At 34.5% G+C, this 19,139-nt stretch overlaps 2 protein-coding genes across 3 annotated transcripts; one reads left to right on the top strand and one right to left on the bottom strand.

Moving 5' to 3' along the window:
- Window positions 1-1,637: 1,637 nt before the first annotated feature.
- Window positions 1,638-7,920, top strand: LOC109010586 (filament-like plant protein 4). Of its 2 annotated transcripts, none has more exons than XM_018991463.2 (6): window positions 1,638-1,863; window positions 3,332-3,421; window positions 3,816-4,035; window positions 4,151-6,593; window positions 6,852-6,909; window positions 7,195-7,920. In XM_018991463.2, the coding sequence occupies exons 2-6, from the start codon at window positions 3,338-3,340 to the stop codon at window positions 7,636-7,638; spliced, it is 3,249 nt and encodes a 1,082-aa protein (XP_018847008.2). In that variant the 5' UTR covers window positions 1,638-1,863; window positions 3,332-3,337; the 3' UTR covers window positions 7,639-7,920. The 2 variants fall into 2 exon arrangements, with proteins under 2 accessions (XP_018847008.2, XP_018847009.2); XM_018991464.2 differs by lacking the exon at window positions 1,638-1,863 and adding an exon at window positions 2,865-3,045.
- Window positions 7,921-16,869: 8,949 nt separating this feature from the next.
- Window positions 16,870-17,768, bottom strand: LOC109020842 (auxin-responsive protein SAUR50-like). The gene has a single exon (XM_019003368.2). The coding sequence runs from the start codon at window positions 17,477-17,479 to the stop codon at window positions 17,162-17,164; it is 318 nt and encodes a 105-aa protein (XP_018858913.1). The 5' UTR covers window positions 17,480-17,768; the 3' UTR covers window positions 16,870-17,161.
- Window positions 17,769-19,139: the final 1,371 nt, after the last annotated feature.

The following is a 19,139-nucleotide window of genomic DNA, read 5'->3' as shown; positions in this document are numbered from 1 at the left end:
GGGAACTGGTTTGAGGCAAGAGATGACATCGTTTGCTTTCTTGTGGACAAGGACAACAATATATATATATATATATATATATATATAAGGTGGATCGATAAATTATAAAACGAAGTGTTCCGATTCAGACGTCATGCAAAACTATGAAGTTAAATGGAATTATCGTACATCTCATGCTCAATTGTGGGAATAAAATTGAATTTTTTAAAGGTTTTTTAAAATGATAAATAATCTTTAGAAGCTTACGTTTGATAATATCATCGATATAGATATAATGAGTTGGTATGAATGTGAAACAAATTGACAATTTTTAAGAGCAATAAGGGAATAGTTAAATTGTTGCGTACAATTCATCAATTTCTTCATACCTATAATCTAAGAGTAGTTACGAAAGCTTAGCACTTTATTTTTATTTTTAATTTTCTTTTTAATGGTGAAAATGATTTTTCACTACCCACTTTCTCAGTAGGTGATGAATCCCAAAAGCCAGCTTGGAAAACCTACTTTATACATCAGTTTTACAGGGAAAATATCAAAATTAAGATGATTTATTTTTAGTTATTTTAAAAAAAAATGAAAAGTTTCTATAATTTATAATAACTTGATCGATTTAATCACAACTTAATTGGTCTCTTCTAAATTATTGGTAGTTCTTCTTGATCCATTACAATAGTACTTAGATGGAGTCATAAATTTAACTTGTATTTATGCCATGAATTTTGGAAAGATTACGGTAAATAAAAGAAAAATATAGAGAGAACACTTCCCAAACAACCCATCTTGAAACGTGATTGATGTTACCTGTTCTTTGTCCACAGTGCCTTTTTCTTTTAAATAATAGACCCCCAACCATACTAATAAATTACCTTTGGGGAGGGGTTTAGTTCTATTAACGTTTCCACGTCACTACGACCAGACATTAATTAGTTTATTTAATCGTTGAGCCCACAATCGGTAATTCATCCAAATTGCTAAAAAAATTAGACAACTCTTACCCTAATTTTCAAGATATGATTAAAATGCATTTTTTATTTATTTGTTTTGCATCCGTCACCGTAATTAATTATTAAAACCTCCATAAAAAAATATTTTAAATTGATTTGTTCTCTGTCCTCTTTCTAGCAAACAAATTTGACTCATTCCCACTTCGATTCATATTGGAAAGGTAGAGAAGAAAGAAAGTGGATAGATGGACGGTCCTGATTATGTGGACCATGAGAGTGTATGCAGTGGCGGTATACGGCGCATCCTCAGCACGGCAAAACACCGAGCGTATGAGCTGTGCAGTAAGTGACGGTGGTCCAAAGTCGTAAAAAACATACAATATTAAAAAAACAGAACTTTCCAAATATCGTGTACAGCTCAGCCGTTGCTTCTGCCACAAGCGTGGGGGAACCCTGTCGCCATTCCCAAGCTTTGAAGGGGCAAATACGTCATATGGTTGAACCAATGCCGATCGATTAGTAAACATCCAAGATTCTGGTAATTTTTAAATCACAATCAAATAGACATTTTGGTAAATATTTTTCTAATATTGTTTATTTTTGTCACAATTAAGGGAAAAATAAAATAGAAAATAGATTATTATTATTTTTTAAAGGTGATGGGTTTTGGAGCTTTTCCAACGTCTTGCCTTTTAAGTGACATCGAAGTCCTGAATATTTCACCCACCATTACCACCACCTCCTCCTCCCACCACCACTCCCCCATCTCCTCCGTCTCTCTCTCTCTCTCTCTCTCTCTCTCTCCAGAGAACCCTAATTTGGGATCTCCATTGCTGTATCTGTAATAGCACGGCCATCTCTAGCGTCTCCACTCCTGCCATATTCTCCGAGAACATCTCTTGGAGCTGCATTTCACTCGGTAAGCTTGCTTGCAACGCATTGTCTCTGTGTGTGGGAACCGGTGGATTCTCTGAAGCATCTGTTGTGTTCCCTCTTTATTTTCATTTTTTGAACTCTCCCCTCTGTTTTCTCAAAACATCTAGTTTTTATTCGGGTTTTTACTTCGTCAAAGTTTCCTGTTCCGGTTCTGTGCTCTATTCATTCTCTCTCTCTCTCTCTCTCTCTCTGCTCCCCCCCTTTTTTTCGCTGTTTACATTAGACTTTGAAAATTATCATTTTTGCTTCTTTATCTAGTTTCTGTCGGTGCCACTCATCTAGAAGCTGTTCATGGTGTATCTGAGTAACTTGGATCTAAATTAGCTTAGCAGGATGTTAATCCTTCTAAAGCTGGATGAATAAACTAATACTATGTATATAGTTGAATTTATGTTTTCAGTGTGTTCGATACAGTTTCTAATTCCACAACTTCTGCGATTGTCCTGAAATTTCTTCTGTAGCATCGGGATCTTCGGCAATAGATAGCCCTGCGGATAGATCTTGATAATTAACCTCATTGCATTGGCATGCATACCAATTTTATACAATGAAACCCTCTCACTGTCTTGATGTTTTGATAGCTTCAGATTGATATCAAAGACGCGATGGTGTATGTGATTATAGACAATTTCTTATCTTACTCACAAATACAAACAAATAAATTTTTGGAAGGACATTCAGAACCGTATATCATTATCCGTGCTTGCGGTCTGTAATTTTTTTTTTTTGTTTTTGTTTCTGAATGGTTGTACTTTCGAGTAGCTACTTCCATTAAAAAAATTTAAAAAAAAAAAAAAAAAAAAAAAAGTCGGAACTGCGTTTTCCACTACAGGGGCTACGTTTTTTGTCGTGAAAAATGTACGAAAAGGAAATAAAAAATCCTAGTTATGAATAAATAGTTTTCGTTGTTTGAAACCTAAGAAAATCCCCGGCACCACCGGCTGCCTCTGACCTATTTCCACTATTTGACTTTGGCGGCTCGAGTGTTTTTTCTTCGAAGTTTTTCCAGCAACCTGAAGCGGAATTATTGGTTTTGTATATGTGCATCCAGTGGTCTGATCTCGGCCTGTGCCAATGAATTACAAAATGCCACCGTCGTGCCGTAGAAAGACAGACAAACTTCTCAGAAGGAATTGTGCTTTGTGTCTTAGAGTGAACATGTGCAGTGAGTCGTGCTTCAAGAACCTTAGATGAAGTTTTAAAGTTATTTGCTCAATTTTTGGGGTTATAATTGGGAGTCCTCCTCAACGAGTATGGAAACTAGTCTAGGATTACTAATTACGAAGTTTAATTATTCCTTAGGTGCTTAAAATAACGGTTGGTTCGAGACTATGGCAATACTATTAATCTGTTGTATCTTTTTTATTCTTTTATCCTCCGATTGAAACTTAAAGAATTATTCCCAAACTGCTCCTTTTTTATTTTAACTCACATTTGTGCAAACTTTACAGTCTGAGATGGACCGACGGAGTTGGCCGTGGAAGAAAAAAGCATCTGACAAGGCAGCTGCTGAAAAGGTGGTTGCTGCTCTGTCTGATCAGGTGAATTCATTGAGGGGTTTTCAATTGTTTTCAATCTTTATTGCCTGCCATTTGTTTATTGACAATAGGTGGTTGGCGTGATCCTCCAAGCTGCCTAGTTTGTGAAGCTCATTAGACTATAATTATTTGCCATCACATGAATATACTCTAAACTGATAATACTTTTTTTAATTTTTTTTTTCTTTTTATCAAGATATGAACTACGGAATTGAGACATGTTTACCTTTCCGCCTCCAATTTTGTGATATCTAATTTGTACTACTCGTGTATTGTGTAGGGAATTGATACTATTAGCATAGATGAGGCAGTTTTTTTAGTAACTTCTTGTTATTGAGCATTTTTCATTGAATAACTTCATAGTTACTCTTTGTGGTTTACTTCTCTTATAAAACAGGAAAACTACAAAAAACCGAACTATGTTCAAATTTCTGTGGAGTCATATACACATCTGAATAGTTTGGAGGATCAAGTGAAGACATATGAGGAACAAGTGCAGAAACTGGAGGATCAGAACAAGGAATTGAATGAAGAATTGTCAGTAGCTCAATCAGAGATGACTACCAAGGAAAACCTGGTAAAGCAGCATGCCAAAGTTGCTGAAGAAGCTGTCTCAGGTATGATGCTGATCTAATCTTGGTTCATTATTGAATACCTGTCGGGTTAATGATAGAGTCTCCCTCAATTTATTGGCCTCAACTTTCCGAATTGGTACGTACTTCTTTTATACAGGTTGGGAAAAGGCTGAAGCAGAAGCTTTAGCGTTGAAGAATCATCTAGAATCTGTCACACTTGCCAAACTCACTGCTGAAGACAGGGCATCACATTTAGATGGTGCCCTTAAAGAGTGCATGCGACAGATACGAAATTTGAAGGAAGAACATGAACAGAAATTGCAAGAAGTGGTTCTTACTAGAACCAAGCAGTGGGACAAAATTAAGCATGAGTTTGAAGTTAAGATAGCTAACTTAGACCAGGACCTCCTCGAGTCCGCTGCTGACAATGCGGCTGTTTCAAGATCTTTGCAGGAACGTTCAAACATGCTAATCAAGATAAATGAAGAAAAGTCACAAGCTGAGGCTGACATTGAGCTTTTGAAGAGCGATGTTGAATCATGCCAAAGGGAAATAAGTTCTCTTAAATATGAACTGCACATTGTTTCCAAAGAGCTGGAAATTCGGAATGAAGAAAAGAACATGAGCATGAGGTCTGCAGAAGTAGCAAACAAGCAGCATATGGAGGGTGTTAAAAAAATAGTTAAGCTTGAAGCAGAATGCCAAAGATTACGAGGTCTTGTGAGGAAGAAGTTGCCCGGTCCGGCTGCGCTGGCCCAAATGAGGCTAGAGGTTGAGAATTTAGGCCGAGAGTATGGAGAAACTCGACTGAGGGGGTCTCCTGTTAAGCCTTCTACTCCACACCTCTCTCCAGTGCCTGAGTTTTCCCTTAGTAATGCACAAAAGTTCCATAAAGAGAATGAGTTTCTCACTGAACGGCTATTGGCAGTGGAAGAAGAAACAAAGATGCTCAAAGAAGCCTTGGCAAAGCGTAACAGTGAATTGCAGGCTTCAAGGAATTTGTGTGCTAAGACAGCTAGCAAGGTCCAAAGTTTAGAAGCACAAATACAAGGCTGCAATCAACAGAAAAGTTTGACAAAATCTATCATTCATATGACTGCTGAAGGTTCTTCAAGTCAAAATGCAAGCAATCCACCGAGCTTGACCTCCATGTCTGAAGATGGAAATGATGACGAGAGAAGTTGCGCTGAGTCTTGGTCTACATCATTGATTTCTGAGCTCTCCCAATTGAAGAAAGAAAAGAACAATGGGAAATCTAACAGGGTTGAAAATTCAAATCACTTGGAGCTTATGGATGATTTTCTAGAGATGGAGAAGTTAGCTTGTCTATCAAATGATTCAAATGGTGCTAGCTCCATCAGGAACTCGTCAAATGATCAGATACCTGAAATTCTAAACCATGATGCATCAGAAGTGAATGCCGAGAAAAATCTCCAGTCTGAACAGCACCATGACTTAAATGCATTAGAAAATCCAGTATACTCTAGCATGGAATTGTCAGTATCGAATCACGGCTCCCGTGTAGACCAGCTATCATTGACGAAGCTCCAATCAAAACTTTCAATGGTATTTGAATCTGTGCCCAAGGATGCAGATATGGGGAAAATTTTGGAGGATATTAAGCATGTTCTACTGGAAGCACATGATTCTCTGTGTCAGCACCCTGTAACTTATGTTTCCAAGGAAGTTCACTGTTCTGATGCCGCATCTGAAAGGAAGTCTGATCCTGAACATGGTGTGCAAACTGCAGATATGGAAACTTCTTTATTACAGCCAGCTATAGAAACTGTGAATATGATAAGCCAAGATTTTGCTGCTGCCATTTCACAGATTCATGACTTCATATTGTTTTTGGGCAAAGAGGCAATGGGAGTCCATGATTCATCCCCTGATGACAGTGGATTGAGTAAAAAAATTGAGTTATTCTCTGTGACCTCTAACAAAGTCATTTGCCGTAATACTACTTTGGCTGATTATATAATTGACCTTTCTCATGTTTTAGCTAAAGCCAGTGAACTCAGGTTCAACGTCCTGGGCTACAAGGATGCTGATGCAGAAATTAGCAGTCCTGATTGCATAGACAAGGTCGCTTTACCTGAGAATAGAGAACTTCGAAAGGATTTATCAGGGGAAAGATATCACAGTGGTTGTGACCACATTTCTAATCCCATTACTGACCTTGAGGTTCCTGATGATGGAAATCTAGTCTCAGGGTATGTATCAAATTCCATATCTTGTAAGTTCTCGTTGGAGGAGTTTGAGGAATTGAAATCTGAGAAGGATGGATTGGCTGTGGACCTAGCAAGATATACTGAGAACTTGGAGATTACAAAATCGCAGTTACAGGAAACTGAGCACCTTCTAGCAGATGTTAAATCACAGTTAGCATCTGCTCAAAAGTCAAACAGCTTGTCTGAGACACAGCTGAAATGTATGGCGGAGTCGTACAGATCGCTTGAAGCACATGCAGCAGAGTTAGAAACTGAGCTGAACTTTTTGCGAACTAAAACAGAAACATTGGAAAATGAGCTGCATGGGGAAAAGAAGAGCCATCAGGATGCTCTTGCCAGATGTGGGGAACTTCAACAACAATTGCAAAGGTTAGGATCAAACCTTCTCTTGTAGTTGATCAGAATCAGCCATCTGCCTTTTCCAAATTGATACTCTCCTCATCTTAAGATCAGACAGGAGAAAGTTTAAAATACCTTCTGGGCAATTATTGGTTTTGGTCCATGGATTTGCATGGCATTGTTAATACACACCTTAATGCTTCGTATTTGTTTTAAATTAGGGATGTCTCCCCATGCTTGATCTAAATTTGGTTTTATTTCTAACTCGTAAATGCCTATTATTTTTAGGAATGGGAGCTGCTCTGTTTGTGCTTCAGAAGCCGATATTGATCTCAAGACCAAACAGGTGAGGCCAGGGAAATTACAGATACGCATATTCATTGCATTATTTATTAAATAAAAAGAAACTTAATATTCTGCTGAACATGTACAAAGTCCCTATTTCAGCATGCAAGCATTTAAGAAGCGGAGAGAGTATCGCTTGTACACAATCAAAGCACCGGATTTTCTTCATTTTAGCGCATTGCTTGATGAATGCTTGCTTTTTGTCCTTGTTTTGTCGATAGTACTGACCAATATGAGAAAGGGGAGAGTGAGATCTAAACATTTGAACCTGCTTCTCTCATCACAGGACACAGAGTTAGCAGCTGCCGCAGAGAAGCTAGCGGAGTGTCAGGAAACCATTTTTCTTCTTGGCAAGCAGTTGAAATATTTGCGTCCTCAGACAGAGCTTATTGGATCTCCTTACAGCGAGAGGAGTCAGAGGGGTATGGAGACTGAACCTGCTAGTAGCGTGAACTTGCAAGACTCTGATCTAGCTGAAATGGACACTGCTGCTTCTGCCAATGTGCAAAACCTTGGTGGCGAGTCTCCCATTGACTTGTATAGTTCGCCATGTAGCCCGTCCGATACGGAGGGAAACCATCACCAAAGGTCACCGATCAGCTCAAAGCATCATCCAAAACACCGGGCCACCAAGTCAACCTCCTCGTCATCTTCGTCCGCCCCGACTCCTGAGAAACATTCGCGTGGATTTACCAGGTTCTTTTCCTCGAAAGCGAAGAACGGTCATTAGGCTTGCAGCTCGCAGGCAGAATAATGATTGTACGTTGAAGTGGTCATTTAGTAATAATAATTTAGAAGCACCAAGATGGAGGAGCTCTATCATCTACACGATATTAGAAATCAGATTTTGGAGGGTTTTGTGGAGCTTTTTTCTGCGAGGTTGCTTTCCAAACATCACGTAATTTTTGTAACCAATGGACTGTACAGGATATATCCATATATGTGAATTTGTTTTCTTTTATTCTAAAATGCATTCTGTAATTTGGTTAGTGAAACCGTGACATTTTCTGAACTGTTGCTAAATATTTTGAATATATTGTATGTGGCAGTATTTTCTTTGGGTAGTGATAGCTACTCATCTACTACTCAAGTGCATTTCAAAAATTTTTAATTTTTTTTATCATTTTATTTTAAGTATTTTTTTAATATCCTTAATCACTAAAAAAATTTAAAAAAATATATAATTTTATTAATATTCACTTTCTTAATTATTATTAAGTAAAATTAAAAAAAAAACAAATATAAAAAAAGTAATTATAGTGTAGTAACCTTATCATTATTCATTTTCTTTTTGTAGATGCTCTTATTTTTTACTCTCTTTTATCAAAAACCAACAAAGAACACGCAAGACGTACGGTTATTGCTAGAGATTAAGGGTGATTTTGATTATGCAATTTAAATAAAATAAGACAATTTTTTATTAAAAATTGAATAAAATATTATTTTTATTTTAAAATTAAAAAAATTAAAATATTTATTATATTTTATATAAAAATTTAAAAAAATTGTAATATTTATATAAATAAAATAAAATAATTTAATTTAATTTTATATAACTAAACCATCCCTTATAATTTGGTAACCTTTAAGTACGTACTTTTAAAATCTTTCCCCCTCCACATCCATTGGGTTTTTTTTTTTTTTAAAAAAAAAAAAGCCCACACTTTTGCTTTTTCCTCTCCCATAAACTAATTCTTGGGCTCGGAGGGGAGTCATGGGTTTGTCAGGCCACGTGGTCCTGGGCCATAGGCTTTATATAGGTTGGGGGAAACATAAGACTTTGGCGTGGGACAACTATCACGTGATTATCATCATCCCCACCCAATGAATGAGATTCTGACAGACAGATAGAGCACGTTGGACCCGCATTAAGTGCATCTGTGGCCATCCATCACATATTTGATCAGTGAGCGGTGACATTTCAGCATTTGATTCGTCCGACGTGGTCGTACTTATAATGACCTCTCTAGTCGCGGTACATGGGATAAGACAACAAAAAGTGCTCTAAAGCGTCCACCGACATGAGATAGGCTATGAATCGTGATGGCTGAATTGGTAAAAAAATTATTTAACTTCTTGGGTAATTAAAACTATATATATGTATATGTATCAAAAGTTTGAAATTCGAAATAAAATGCTTTGGAATGCGATACTTTGAATTATATTTAACTATATATGGGCAAGTTGTTCAAAGTCAGTTTGCCAAGGCTTGGAATATTACACCACGCTCCTAAGTTAATACTGAAATCATGGATTCATGTCTGATTAGTCGACGTGTCCAACTGAGTGTAAAAATAAGACCACATGCACGGTCGAGTTAGACCCGTACTGTATATATGTGTATGTATATATAATAATATATATATATAAAAAGTGTTATAGTCACAACTAAATTATAAAAAAATATATTTATAAATTGATATGATTTTATGCAATACGTTATATATATATTTTATAATATAAATAATTTTATATTTTAATATATCAAATCAATTAATTTATAAAATTATATATTTTATAATTATATATAATATTATTCTATATATATCTATATATATATTTATATACATTTTATTGCCTATCGAAAATTTCAAACGTTCCAAGTTCAGAACGCCATGCATGCATTAATTATCGGTCAAGTGTCAGAACAAAAGAACGTTCCAAGTTCAGAACGCCATGCATGCATTAATTATCGGTCAAGTGTCAGAACAAAAGATTTGATAAGTGAACGTCAAGCAAAGTTTATTGACTTCTTAAACAGAAAAACTTCACTGGAAGTAATTAATTACCATCTGAATGCATGCAAGTGTACTTGTCTTTAAAACTTATATATATTTTTTCAAAACCCCTATTAATAGGGCAGGTTTTGAAGATTTTAGTTGGGGATGATGTGGGGAAACAAAAGCGGTACTGTCCCACAATAAGAAAAAAAGTCCAAAAGTCTCAAAATGAATTTATGATTAAAATACCGATCGAACTTTGCCAGCCCTACAATTAGGGTACAACAGTACATGAATCCACCTTCCAACAGATATATATGGCTCACCTTGTCCAAAACCCAACCCCGAGAAAAATAGGAAAAGAAAAAGAAATACTTTATTATCATGATCAGCAACAACTCTTCAAAATATCCAACAAGTGCGAGAAGTAGAAGCCCTGCATTGTCCTACAGAGTGGTAGCGATCGATGAATAATATCTCATGCATGCAGAATTCTAATATCTGGACTACTGATCTGTCGGCTTTCCTTGGTTATAAGTTTTTTGTTCTATAAAATTTGCTAAGTCGATAAGGAGGTTTTTAAAAAATAAAAAACTATCATATATTTTCAAAATATAGATTCATGACATGACATGACATGATACTGATCTCATCCTATCATAAACATGTCATGATATAATATTTAAATTTATTTTTATAATTATTAATTTTAATTAACTTGACATACTACGATAAGGCAAAAGCAATATTACGTATATATCCATAGCACATAATAATTACTCTTCTCAAATAGCCTTATGCGTTCTTAAAAAAGAAAAAGAAAAAGAAATGAATATGGTTATTAGGTCAGATTGCTCTCACCTAATATTTATCTTCTATATATATATAGCGAGGGCGAGAAGTTATCTTGATCAATTGACGACCGTTAATTAGTATGGGTTTGCAGCTAAAATAAGCATAATGTACGTACGTTACATGGGAGAAATAATTGGTTTTCATTTTTCAGCTTATAATACTTTGGAGTCTCTTTAATTCATTCTTAATAAGCATGCCATGCTGATTAGTCGAAAATAATCAAACATAAAGTGACATGGGAGCAACCTGATTTGATGCATTCACATGAGTACTGTTTGTCGCTCATAAATCATAATCTTATCTTTTCTATTATTAGTTTGTGCTATATATATATATATATATATATATATATATATATATATAGTATAGGATTGTCTGATCGTTTTTCTTTAAAGACTTCAGGCTAGACTTTCTCTCTCTTTACTCTCAACCACATATTATATATTTGCACACCTAATCTTGACGAATTTTCTCTCTTCTTCTTATTCATGACTGTCGTGCCATTTATCACTCTACTTGCTTATGGTCATTTGGTACATTCATGATATCTGTTAAAAATCATAAAGGAAGAGAATCATTTCATATTTTTCCCATTTTTTATAAACTTTGGAGGACTTGACTAAACAAATTAATACAATAAAATTAGTTGGATTGATAGAGAACGAAGGAGGGAGGCCGCCGAAAATAGAAGAGTGAGTCTGAAAATGAAAGATGGAGGAAAATGGAGGAGGGAGAACGAAAATATGGAAGAGTAAAACCGAAACACACCGCATCATTTTTTCCATAAATATGTTTGCTTTTCGTGGGCAATCCTTGCCCAAGTCCCCTGCCTCTATCATTTATATATCTCCTTATACTTAAAAGAGCCTATCGCTCTATGAACAGTAATGAACAGGGACATCAGCAGTACCATCAACGGTAAAATCACAAAACATCCTCGAAGCAAAATGACAGATTCACAAAACATCCTCCAAAATACACGGCAAAATCACAAAACCAAAACAAAATCATCATAAAATCATCACAAAAATACACGGTAAAATCACAAAACCACGGCATCCTCGAAGCAAAACCACGGCAAATTCACAAAACATCCTCGAAGCAAAATCATCGTAAAATCATCACCAAAATACTACAAATTAACAAAATCACCACAAAATCACTATAAATTCACAACAAAAATACCATAAAATAAAAAAAATCACCACAAATTACGGTGGTGGAGGTGGCCTAAGGGGAAGTGGGCGTCCGTGAGGGAAGGTGAGCATCCATGGTGGCTCGGCTGGGCGTGAGGACGGCTACGAGAGGTGGTCGGTGGCGAAATGAAGTCCCGGTGGTGGTGCGGTGGCCAGAGAAGGTGGAGCTCCGCCATGGGTGTGGAGAACCCGTGCACGAGAGAGGTAGATTTCGTGGGAGCAAACGGCACGGAGATGGAGGCCGAGCTCGCTGGAGGGGGATGGCCGGTGGGAGAGGAGGCTACCGTGGAGGTGGTGGCGCCGGAGGATGGCGTATGGCGGCGCAGCAACATCAAACCCATTCGGGCTGCGCACAGCCGAGAGAGAGGAAGAGAGAGCGTGAGAGAGGGAGACCGGTGTGGGGAGACTCGCCGGAGTGAGGTGGTGCCAGTGGAAGAGGCGGTGAGGCTCACCGATGCACGGCGGCGTCGGGCTGGGCAGAGGAAGATTCGGCTGGGAGGAGGGGCAGCGTACTGCGTACGCGTGAGCTGAGGGAGGAGAGAGAGAGGGGAGGGAAAAGTGAGGGAGAAAAGAAAAAGATATAGGGATTTATTCAGTTTTTTCGTTTTGGATCTTCAAAATGATTTAACAATAAAAGATTAAAATATTGATTTAAATATACATAAATATTAATTTAATTAAAAATATTAAAATAAATTAAATAAACGATAAAATTTTATTAAATATTTTTAAGAAATTAATCTTAATCCTTTATTTTAAATTCTTAGATTTGATCTAACAATAGAAATTTAAACATTGATTTAAACTAATTTAAAATTTAAATAATTAATATATAAATATCATATTATATATAAACTATCAAATTTAATTTATTAAATATTAATCTTCCATCATTAAATAAATGATAAAATTTTACTAAATATTTTTAAGAAATTAAAATCATATAAATAATTAAAGTTTTAACATAATTTAAATATGATAATATTCTTAATTAACTAAATTAGGCAAATGTGCGTAGGGAAAGAGAGAGAGTGAGAAAGGAAAAGTGGGGGAAAATGTTAATTTTTAAGTTTTAAATTTCAACCCATCATCTTTATCTTCAGATTTATTCTAACGATAGAAGTTTAAATATTGATTTAAACTAATATAAAACAAATAATTGAAATATAAATATTCTACCATACACTTAAAATTAACTTTAATTTATAAAATATTAATTTTTCATCATTAAGTAAAAGATAAAGTTTTACTGAATATTTTTAAGAGAATAATATTATATTATACACTTAAAATCAACTTTAATTTATAAAATATTATTTTTTTCATCATTAAATAAATGATGAAGTTTTACTGAATATTTTTAATAGAAAAAAACTATCTAATTAATTTAAATTTTGAATATAATTTAAATTCTATAATAAATAATAAATAATAATTTTAACTATTTTAATATTAAAAATCATTATTTATTTATTTTTTCAATTAGATAGACATGGCAAACGTGCTTTGCACGTTAGTCACCGCTAGTGTATATATATATATATATATATATATATATAGCTAATTCCTTTCTTTCTTTCTTTTTCTTATTTTCTGGTCACCATTTAATTCTTTTAATTACATTTGGGTGTTGAAGTGATTTTAAATAATTTAAGTTAATATATAAATAGTAAGATTTTGTGGATTCTATTTATATGTGTTTGAATATACGAAGAATATTAAGATATATTTAAGTTTTTCTTAAAAAAAATTAAAAAAAATAATAAGTCTCATCAATAATTAGTTTGAGATTAATTTGACACCCAAACATAGTCTATCATTAATTTTGGTTGATGATGGTGGTGGTACTAGTTATAACGATAATCATAGCAACGTCGTACAACAACAATAATAAAACGTTTTTGTTGGAAGTTCTCAAGTTCATATGAGAAATATTGAGAGTCATGCATTAATATATTTCTCCTGCACGTTGTGCATTAATATATTTCTCATTCATGTTGTGCGAATTCGGACGACTTTACTGAATACAACCCAACACTAGTGATGAAATCATGCATTATACGAGCTGGCTATCTAGAAAAACATGAATTTACCGGAAATAACTTTACTTTTAATTAGATGGATCGAGAATTAAAGAACAAGCTGCAACAAAACAAAAGATACTCTTGACTTTTATACTTCTTAAGCTTTAGATTTGAAAATATATATATATATAGTGATTGAAAAGCAATGACATCTTTATCTGCACATACTATTGCACATGTGAGTTTTGTCTGTCATTTCATCTTAGAGTTGTCAATTTCTTGTGGCTCTGAATTAAAAAGAATGTGGATCCCAAGATGCATCATGCAATGTAAACTTCGATCTTACATAAAATATTACGAAAAATGATGTAAAAGTAAGGATTAAAATATGAGAAATCGTATTTTTCTATGTCCTAAAGATCATGTACTGCTAAATCCATTGGTTTTAAGATTCTCAAAAGAGGATAAAGAAGAAGAGCAGGCCAAAGTCTGTTTGTTTTAGTTAATTGTTGCCAAGATTGAGAAGGCCAAGTTCATGTAACTTTCTTAGTAATTTAATATATATATATATATATATACTATCACATTAGTACTCAAATATCATAAACTATAATAATTCCTTATAATCTAGAACAAGAGGCTGCTGGAAAAATATATTATTATATGTATAGTCATTCATGTGATCAGGGGTAACTTCTACACATATATAATGAAATTATATATTAAGTATTTCTTCCCATCAGTCAGAAAAATGGGTCCCCTGAATCAGTGAAAATGATCGAGGGAATTATTTTATACGTTATCATCTTCATGCCTAGTTAAGCTACTTCTCCATAGCCATGTTCTCCACTCCTGTTTTTCACTGAACATACTGCTAAAACAGTAATTTTGTTAATGTGTTAAAGGAATAATACAAATATAGAGAGAGAGCAGTTGATTGTCAAAGATTGAGGAAAATAAATCATGAAGATACTTGTTTTGATAAGCAGGAAAATGTTACCCAAATACTAGGGGCTTTAGCACACCCCTTGTCGTGGAATTCATAACAGTTGTAAGAAATTTTAAAATTAAAAAAATATTCTTATACTAATTGATATGACAATTTAATTAATATACTCTCACATCAATAGCGTATATATTTAATTGGAGTGTCAACAAACAAATTTATAACTAAATTTTCTTGCGAAAGAATTCAACCGATATAATTTGATGAAGATAGAAGAGTGACTTTGGGTTCTCTATGGGGCCAAGTGCAAGCTGAGAAGTCTTGGCTTCGCTTTTTACCATTTATAAATAAAAATTATTATAAGAAAATTATTTATTTATGATCAATTATTTTTAATAAAATTAATTATTTTTTATAAAAATAAATTTATTTTTATCATAAATAGTCGTTATTGTCACAAATAATCTATCATAAATATTTGTTTGTTTTTTTTTTTTTTTTAGTGAAACAGTTATAGAAAATTGAAAATAATTTATATTTCGATTTTAAGAATCTATTTTTATGTTTTTTTTTTTTTTTTTTTGCACTTTTTATCCTGCATCATCATGTACAGTGTGCAGAGGTCGAATAACCATTCTATATTCTGTGTGTACCACATGCTTTTCTTTAGATAGGCTCATCCACGTAATTAATCCCTGGACCACCTTACTAATTAATAGAAGTACCTAAAAATCCTTTGACTATTAATTCAAGCTGCAAGCTATATATAAACATGATGTTTAGTCTGTCTCGGTCAGTGAGATCAATAACCCAAAAAGTCCATGCATCGAACGATCAAGATCAACCTCCCTCCTGCGCTCATGCATGTAAATAATTATCGATCGAGGTCCTCTAAAATTAGGCTGTATGAACTACGAGTACAAGGGTATGGACCATAGTACTTGCCACTTGGGGATAGATATAAATTATAAAGGGCTAATATTTAAGAAACCTGAGATCGGGATGAAGATGGTAAATATATATTTATATATATATATATATATATAGATAAACATCTTTTCCGACTGCCAAATCCCAACAGTTTCATAAAAAAAATTCATTGCAGAAAGGCAACGTGGATCTTGTAAATCTAAACCTGCATCTAAATAGTGGACCACCTCTTTGAATTTGCAAACGATCTGTCCCAATAGTGCCGGCTCTAAATTTAATGAACATATCATATTGGAGGGTGAGAAGCTCATCATCTTTGACTCAGAAGATTCATGACTAGAACCATCAATATATTTTCAATTCCGAGTTCTCTTTCTCTCTGTTATTTTATTTTTCTTTCTGCTATGAAATTTATGCTGTAAATCTGTCATTCGGTGGAAGCAACTAGTTTTTATCATGACCAACTACATATTATTAATCAGTAAATATATAATCGTGGAGTACGTAAATAATGTTGTACAATCGTTTTGAAAAAGAATGAAGTCTATTATTAAAAAAATAATTTTTTTTCATGTGAGTCACATATTTATTTACTTTTTTTAAAGTGATTATACGACACTTGCGCACTCACGATTGCAAATATCATTTCTCTTAAAACAATGCTCATAAAGAAAGTATTTTTGTTGGTTTGGATTCAAATATGAGATAAGATGATTTTAGATGAAAATTAAAAACAATATTATTAGAATATTATTTATTATTATTATTTTGATATTTAAAAAAGTTAAATTAAGATTTAAAAAAATTAAATTATTTATTATATTTAAAGTAAAAATTTAAGAAAATTATAATAATAAACACTTTCTAATTCCAAACGAGACCAAATAAAAAATTTGATTCCCACGCATTGTGATTTTTGTTTGGAAAAATTTTTGCATCTGCCTACACCGGCACACACTCAATGCATTGAGTGTAAGAAAATAAAAAAAATAAAAATATGTGAATGTGTGCCGGGTGTAGGCAGATGCATAGCAAACCCCTTTTTGTTTATTTCAAAGGAATATAAAATCCTGTGATGAATCGGAAATTCTGATGCGAGTATTTTTTTTTTCCACTCGTTTTGTGACAAAACATTCTATTTAGCTATCTTTTAGTTTTTTGGAATGGGAATTACCTTTCAACTGTTTTAACGGCTAACTGTTGAGCCAACCAGAGAGAGCCTTTGCATGGAAAACTGTAAAAACTGGACAAAACCCTGAAAAAAAGTGCAAGTTTGAAACTTATCTGAGATAGAGAGAAGGAGGTAACAGCCTCAAATATCCTTAATTAATATCAGTTCTCCCACAGGGTACATTGGTACAACTCCACATCACTGTGAGGAAAATTTAAAACCTTCGTAAATTTACATATCTAAACCCAGATGAACAATATTCGTGGGTTTTTGGGTCAGAGTCTAAAATAATAACCCTTAAAATACAAGAAAAATAAAAAGAGAAGAGAAAATTGGAACGGAGAAGCAATGAAGCAGCTTCATCTCTAGCAATTTCTCAAAAACAAAAACAAGCGCACGCCTGCCTAATCTTCATCTGAGCATGGATGTTAGAGATCGAAAAACAACCTCTTCACAAGGAATTGTGAGACCCATCTCGTGGTTGAACCCAAACTCTTCTTCGGCTTGTCGCAATAGGCTTTGGAACTCGGGGTGAGTCAAGTAAGAGATTGGGACAATGTATCTGCTTCTGTTCTCCCCAACATATACAACAAAATGGCCCTTTGGGACGTCCAAAGGAAGTTCTTGTTCATCATAGTCATGTTGTTTCTTTCCTAAGCTTGAGCACCTCCGGAGAATTTGCTTCAGTACGGCTGTTTGAGGCAGTTTGTTTGATTTTTTGATGGCCATTTTGGGGGAAGTGGTGAGCTTTCTGGGTAAGCAGAGGGAGAGGAGAAGAAAAGGAAGTTTGGGATGGGAGAAAAAGTGGGAGAAGTTTAGGTGGTGCGGAAGGGCTAAAGGGAGGGGGGTATTTATGGTGAGATTAGCGAGAAAGAGTGAAACAAAGTCATGTGGGATTGTGGACGGCAAGGGAGTCAGGAGACTCAGGACAGGACCTATGGGTCTGTGTGAGCTCTAAGACATTGGGAGCCTATCCCACTGTGTTTACTGCCCATTGTTGCCCTTTCAATGGACAACTTGGTCTCTCTCTCTCACGTCCATTGGCCTTCAAGTAATAATGGAACATTTGTCTTTTCGGGTATTTTATTTCCACTTTATATTTACTGTACCAGGTATCCTTTCATTTTTATAAATTTAAATTTACGTGTGACTTAATATAATATATTAAATTATAACAAAATTTAATAAATCATTTGAAATCAGATTAATTTATAAATTAAATTTTATGAAATCTCTTTATAACCCGTATCACATCTCTTTCTGTATATATATATATTTTCTTATTTTGTATATATTCTATATTTTATTATTACATAGTTACTTTAATCTTTTTGCTGAGATTTTTTTTATTTTTTTTGTCAATAAAGTAAAGAAAATACTGATCCAGAAAATAGTTGTACTTGTTCTCTGGTTCTGCCCTGAAGTGACATGCAATTTCACCAAATCAACTTTATTTTTTTCCATGTTCACTGTCAAACTCGATTATTTACTTGTAGAATTTGGGATTGAATCTCAAAGTTTTCCAAGATACAGATTTTGCCATGTCCCCTATTTAGGTGTTGTTTGACACATTCTTCCATCGTCTTGTTCCAGCCTTGAAAATCACCCCACGCACTACTAACTTTACTTTTTCTCTCTCTCTGCTAACTCTCAGGTTGCATAGTGATCATAAACTTACCTGATTTCCTCCACAATTATATATAAACAGTTCTACCATAACCCATCAGTTTACTAATCCGCCGGAACAATCCATGGAATAGACATGGAGTTACTGTTTATGCACTTTAACTCCATCTTAGCGTATTCCGTGGATTGTTGTTCCGTCCGGCTAGCCGTCCGTACGATTAGCTCTACTCTTCGGATGTAGGTACCAAATGACTAGCAAATCCGAAAATGAAGCAGTTCTGGGCTTAAGCGCTAGCCCTTCCTGAGTTCATCCCCTCTTTTCTCCTCTTCCCTACATTCAATGGTCGATAATAACTCTACTTTCTTTGTTTTCAACTATCAATACTTATTGTACCGAGACGTACGGCGACTTTTATGCTGCTGCTGCTACTGCGACTGCTCGCTCGTCTTGATTGTTGGGCCTGGGATTCTGCGTATCGGTGAAAGATAAAAGTGCAGTGTCTCACACGTACGTAGACATCCATAGCTCCTTGGAGCTTTCTTGTCCTCCGAACAATAATCAAACACAGAGAAATCGATTATATATAAATAAATTCATATAATAGATGTGGTATATTATATAGTAAACTTATTTTTATTATAAAATGAGTTTAATGGATTACATAAAAGTAGGTATGAGAATTTATTTTTATATAATTATTTTATATTTGCATCACTTCTCATAAAAAAAAACCCTCTCGAATCGATCCTGATAGAAAGTCCT

Source organism: Juglans regia, chromosome 11 (assembly GCF_001411555.2).
Source record: "Juglans regia cultivar Chandler chromosome 11, Walnut 2.0, whole genome shotgun sequence".
In the NCBI taxonomy this organism is placed as follows: Eukaryota; Viridiplantae; Streptophyta; class Magnoliopsida; order Fagales; family Juglandaceae; genus Juglans; species Juglans regia.
This window is presented reverse-complemented; position numbering and strand designations above follow the sequence as displayed.